The 6000-nt window shown below is 48.0% G+C and overlaps 1 protein-coding gene across 1 annotated transcript; it reads right to left on the reverse strand.

Moving 5' to 3' along the window:
- Positions 1 to 2077: 2077 nt before the first annotated feature.
- cox19 (cytochrome c oxidase assembly factor COX19) lies at positions 2078 to 4825 on the reverse strand. The gene is made up of 3 exons (XM_068003470.1): positions 4698 to 4825; positions 3426 to 3537; positions 2078 to 2310 (listed from the first exon to the last, which is right to left on the reverse strand). Exons 1-3 carry the CDS (start codon positions 4777 to 4779, stop codon positions 2217 to 2219), a joined length of 288 nt encoding a protein of 95 aa, XP_067859571.1. The 5' UTR covers positions 4780 to 4825; the 3' UTR covers positions 2078 to 2216.
- Positions 4826 to 6000: the final 1175 nt, after the last annotated feature.

Genomic DNA, 6000 nt, shown 5'->3' on the forward strand with positions numbered 1-6000 from the left:
AAATCTCCTCTTTACCCTCTCTATTGCAATCACATCTTTCTTATAGTGTGGCGACCAGAACGGTATGCAGTTGTATACAGCTCACATTACAAAAAGATTATCCATATTCTGCACAGATTTATCACATGATTTTTTAAAAAATCACCTTGCTATGGTACTTGGAGCTGCTGTAACGCTTTCACTTATGAGGTAACACCTTACCTCAAGAAATTAAGTCGCCCCGAGATGAAATTTTTGAAAGCAGAGCTACATTATTTTAAACACCTCGCTCACACCATCCCTTACCCTCTAAGGAATATAACCCAACTTTACCCAGTCTCTCCTCATAGTTAAGTCCCTTCATCCCAGGTATCATCCTGTTGAATCACCACCAGCTTCTCTCAAGATCACCATATCCTTCCTAGGGTTGTGAACACTACATTCCAAATGTGGTCTGACAACGTCTTTGCCTAACTGCAGTAACTTTTTTTTTTGCTTTTAAATTCTGTTCCACTTGTGTTGAATCTCAATAACTTTTGTGATCGCTTCTCTGCAGCAGCAATCTCAATAACTTATGTGTCAGCCTAGCTCAATTGGTCGCACTATTGGCCGAGTTGGAAGGTTGGAAGTTCAGGCCCTATCTTGGGATGTGAGCACATAACGTAGTCCAACATTTCAGGCCAGTACCAAGAGATTGCTGGAGGTGCTGTCTTTTGGATGGGGGCTTCAAACCAAATCCCTGTCTGCTTCTTCAGGTGGATATAAAAGATCACAGAAGAACAGAGTGTTCTCCCAGTGCACTGACCATTACTCCTCAACCAACACCAGCAAAAACAGATCAGCTGCTCATTACCTCATGGCCATTTATGGGGGCTTGCTAACCACAAATCAGCTGCCATTTTGCCCACACAATAAAGACTACACTTCAAATAATTAATTGGACGTGAAGTGCTTTGGGTGCCGAGGACTCAGCGAAGCTCTCTGTAAATGGCAGTGCATTCTTTCTTTCTTTTGTATCTAAACCCCTAAATCACTTTATTCACCTCCCCCCACCCCCGACTCCTGTGCTTCCCCATTTAAACTAAGTTTCAATATGTCAGTAAAAGTCCAAGATTAACTATTAGTCTTTCTTTTTTGGATGGTTTGGGACCCAGCCCACGTCTGCCATTTCTTTAGCCGATAGTAGAGTCTTTCGAGAAATTGTGTGAGAGGTCAGCTCTCCTGTGAGATCTGAACTCCAGGGGTCAACATAGGCGTCCCATCACCCATACACATGAAGGTCCATGAAAAGACTTTCACCCTAAAGTCCTACTGATGATCAAGCTGTGCAAGAAATACACTCTGTGCAAGAAGGGTATTTAACCTCGTGAACTGATTCTTTTTATTTTCTAAGTAATATACTCTATGTATCTTACTGTGTTCCATTACGACTATGTATTATTCTACTGGTAAATAAATCCATTAGTTTTTCCCTGGACACTTTGGTCTAACAGTGGTATTTACTACCTTTTGGAAAAGACAGGGGAATGTGGCAGGCATCCCATGTGACCTCTGGTGAACTATTCATACCATAACTAGAAGGCAGTCCACCTATTCTACTGCAAGCTAAGGTGAAATAAATTCAGTAATGTTCCCAAATATATACTCATTACTTAAATTTTAGAACATTTCTGCTGTTTAGTTGTTATGTTTTATCTTATTCACAAAAGGTGAAAAGAAAGTCATTAGGAATTTATGTAAACAGGCAAAATACTGCGGATGCTGGAAGTCTGAAATAAAAACAGAAAATGCTGGAAAAGCTCAGCAAGTCAGTCGTGGTAATGTTACACAAGGAATACACCGCAGAAATTCAATACATTTTCCAAAATACACGTTCAAATTTGTCAGACCTGTGGTTTTGAGGTCATGCAATGCATTAAACCATATACTGTACCAAGGTAGAGTGCATCTAAGATATTTATAAAATGTTGGTATGGGGAAGGTATCTAATGAATATGAATCCCTTTCCTGCTGAATGAACAATTATGACAAGAGTTTAAGGACTAAACAGAAAGGAATAAAGTGCCACTGTTAAAAGAAACTGAACCTCTCCCCATGCTGAGAACTTATCCCACATTTATTACACTGAAACTTAACATATTTTACAATATTTACAGATTTGGCATGAAAATAAGTCCATCAGTCATCGATGACCTCCTCTTTAGTTTAGTTTGTAAATACAAAGTCCTGTGCTCCTGTTAGGGTTTCGTCTGCTGCTGTGTTTCTGCTGCATTACTGTCGAGGAGGTCTTTGAATCCCAGTTTCTCCAGCGGCTCTTTCGTCATCAGTTGCCTGTCGAACGGAAGAATATCAAACACACGCAATGTTGGATAACCAAACGTTCAATCGCGTGCGCACGTTTAGCTGTGTTCTGACAAGTGCACTGCAAAGGCAAGTCAGCGGTTCAAGTGTCAGCCGTGGCTCACTGGGTAGCATTCTCGCCTCTGAGTCAGAAGGTCGTGGGTTCATGTCCCACTCGAGAATTGATGCACAAAATCTGCACTCCCAGTGCAGCACTGAGGGAGTGCTGCGCCGTTGGAGATGCGGATGAGACGTTAAACCGAGTCTGCCCTCTCGGGTGGACGTAAAGGATCCCATGCAGGAAAGCAAAACCTCAAGGTAGGAATCGTTACAGCACAGGAGGCGGCCATTTGGCCCATCGAGCCCATGCCGGATTCACCCAAGGGACCTGTGTGTTATCACTCTCAAAGGCCACCACAGTTCAAAATTACTGCCAATTTTTAGAGAAAAAAAATTAAATTTTGCCCACAGCATATACTACAGCACAGAATGAAAAGCCTCTACTACATGGTTTCTTTATCACACAAGTAATATTATTCTCTCTATTTTCTTAGCTGATGCACTCCTCCCCTTCTCTCCTAAAGGCTCAGACTCATTTGGAGGGGGAGGACACTTACAGAGACATGCCCAAGAGGCTGTTCTTTATGCCTCAAGCCAATGGTGGAGTGATTAAAATCATGGATGCGCAAGAGGCCAGAATTGGAGAAGCACAGAGATCTCGGAGGGTTGTAGGGGTGGAGGTGGTTACAAACAAAGGGAGGGGGAGAGGCCGCGGAGGGATTTGAACATAAGCATGAGAAATTTAAAATCAGCAACTAATTCTTTCACAATTTTGCATTGGAACTCCAAAATGCAATAAATATTTGATGGGAGGAGAGATTGTGAGGGAGAGACATTCAAAATAAAGAGAAAAGGTGTGTCCGAGAGGCAGACAAAGAAAAACAAGATGACAGGAGTGGGAAACAAGTAGATAGCTACAGGAAGAGATGTGTTATTCATAACACAGGAGATTAATTCATATTTTTAAAGTAACATTTGTTCCAAATTATGAAGAATTTTGCTGAATAAAGTGACTTTTACTAAGTTTTCATGTTCTGCTGCTTTACCTGTCCATTCTGCATTCCAGGTATTCCTTTGATTGCTCCCTACACAGGGAATTGTCAAACTTACTCTCTTTAAGGCACTTCATAAATTTCTCTTTAAATTTTTTACATTCACCTGCAAAATTGTGAACAACAAGCTGTTAAATATGATGCGGCTTTCTAATTTCCTATTGCCACTAAACCTATTCTCACCCCGCAGCCAATAAAGCAGCATCTTGGGGTACGGTGTCTAGGGTTACGGGGTCTCGGCTGCGGTATATGGGTTTGCGGTGTATGGGGGTCTGGGGGTGCGGCGTCCCAGGGATACTGGGGTGCAGGTTCTGAGGATGCAGTGTCCCGGGGGTCTCGAGGGGTCCCGGGGGCACGGTATCCCAGGGTCAGGGGTCCCGGGGGTCTGGTGTCCCGGTGTCCAGGGGGTGTGAGGTCCCAGGGGTCTGGGGTCCTGGGGGTGCGGAGTCCCGGGGGGGGGGGGGGTTTGCGGGGTGCGGAGTCCCGGGGGGGGGGGGTTTGCGGAGTCCCGGAGGGTGGGTGGGGGGGGTGCGGAGTCCCGGAGGGTGGGTGGGGGGGGTGCGGAGTCCCGGAGGGTGGGTGGGGGGGGTGCGGAGTCCCGGAGGGTGGGTGGGGGGGGTGCGGAGTCCCGGAGGGTGGGTGGGGGGGGTGCGGAGTCCCGGAGGGTGGGTGGGGGGGGTGCGGAGTCCCGGAGGGTGGGTGGGGGGGGTGCGGAGTCCCGGAGGGTGGGTGGGGGGGGTGCGGAGTCCCGGAGGGTGGGTGGGGGGGGTGCGGAGTCCCGGAGGGTGGGTGGGGGGGGTGCGGAGTCCCGGAGGGTGGGTGGGGGGGGTGCGGAGTCCCGGAGGGTGGGTGGGGGGGGTGCGGAGTCCCGGAGGGTGGGTGGGGGGGGTGCGGAGTCCCGGAGGGTGGGTGGGGGGGGTGCGGAGTCCCGGAGGGTGGGTGGGGGGGGTGCGGAGTCCCGGAGGGTGGGTGGGGGGGGTGCGGAGTCCCGGAGGGTGGGTGGGGGGGGTGCGGAGTCCCGGAGGGTGGGTGCGGAGTCCCGGAGGGTGGGGGGGGGGGGTGCGGAGTCCCGGGGGGGGGGGGGTTTGCGGAGTCCCGGGGGGGGGGGGGGGGGAGTCCGGGGGGGGGGAGTCCCGGGGGGGGGGGGGTGGTTGGGGGGGTGTCCCGGGGGGGGGAGGGGGGGTGCGGGGTCCCGGGGGGAGGGGGCGTGTTGCGGTGTCCCGGGGGAGGGGGGGTAATTCTGGGCCGTCTCCAGCCTCCGCCTACCCAGGTGGTCGAGGGGGAAGGAGCCCTTGTCGGGCGGCCGCGGGCTGAAGCTTTTGCTGCTGAAGTTCATGGCCGTCGACATCTTCCCTGCAGGCCGAGTGACGTCACGCCGCCAGGCCGCGAAATCGAGCGTCCAGCGCTCCGCTCGCACAATCGAGCGCAGAAAAGTCGATCCAATCTCCAGCACGTGCTCCAGGGCGTCACTTTGCTCAATTATTGTTGACTGGAAGGAAAAATATTCCTAACCATCAGTGTTCAAGTATATATGCGCTTATCCGTTTTGCTAGTTTATGTTTCTTATTGCTGAGGCATAAATACAATGATTTTTTAAAATAAAACAACTTATTAGAGGGCAACCCTCAAAAATGTAACCTAAGTACTTCACTCCTTGATGGTCCAGTGGAGTTTGCAGTCTGTCTCCAATCAGTGGCATGTTTAAATTTTACTACACATTACTAACAATAAGGTTTTCAAAATCAGTTTCTGCTACCACCCTTGCCAATGGAGATTGTTTCCTCCTTCCCACTCCAGTACGGGGACTAACATTAGGAACAGGCCATTCAGCCCCACAAGCCTCTTCCACCAGTCAATTCGATCGTAGCTGATCAGTATCTCAACTCCATTTATCTGCCTTGGTTGCATATCCCTTGATACCCTTGCCTAACACAAATCTATCAATCTCAGTTTTGAAATTTCCAATTCCACTTCAAATCCATCGGTCATTACAAATCAGGTTTTCTGCCAACACATTTTACTTTCCATAAGCAGCCCAAATCTTTATGAACTGAAACCAGCACTGTTAAACGTGCTGTGGATGGGATAGAGTGTAGCAGCCCAAACAATTACCTTTTAATTATGGTTTATGGTGTTGAAGATCATGTGGGATGTCCATCATGTTATGTGTGCGCCAATAAGCAGTAAATACCAATGTTACATTTAAACCAAAACTAATAGGGCACAAACTTTTAAGTTTTGGCGGAGGGGTGTAAAATGGTTGATAGCAGATTGGTCTCCAGTTATACACCTCGCCCGATTGTCCTTTACATTGACTTTCAAGTTGAAAGTTCCACCCATAGTCTGGTTTATTTACAAGTAAGATAATTATACAGCAGCAGATAGGTGCTGATGGTACAAATACTGGGAAAACAATAAAGGTTAAGTTAGTTCATAAGAGGTTAAAATAACTTCTTCAGAATGTGCTTCTTACAAATGACTTTTGGAGGAAACAGTCTTTCGTGGACTTCCGATGCGACATTTATATGTGGCTGAGGTGACATAATTAGATTAGCACATTGGTCAAAGA

Source organism: Heptranchias perlo, chromosome 22, assembly GCF_035084215.1.
Source record: "Heptranchias perlo isolate sHepPer1 chromosome 22, sHepPer1.hap1, whole genome shotgun sequence".
Classification (NCBI taxonomy): domain Eukaryota; kingdom Metazoa; phylum Chordata; class Chondrichthyes; order Hexanchiformes; family Hexanchidae; genus Heptranchias; species Heptranchias perlo.

Coding starts and splice junctions, on each gene's coding strand:
- cox19 (XM_068003470.1), bottom strand. CDS start 4,779: ATGTCGACGGCCATGAACTTCAGCAGCAAAAGCTTCAGCCCGCGGCCG. Junction 3,538..4,697: donor CTTCCCCCTCGACCACCTGG/GTAGGCGGAGGC, acceptor ACAATTTTGCAG/GTGAATGTAAAAAATTTAAA. Junction 2,311..3,425: donor CTGGAATGCAGAATGGACAG/GTAAAGCAGCAG, acceptor TCCGTTCGACAG/GCAACTGATGACGAAAGAGC.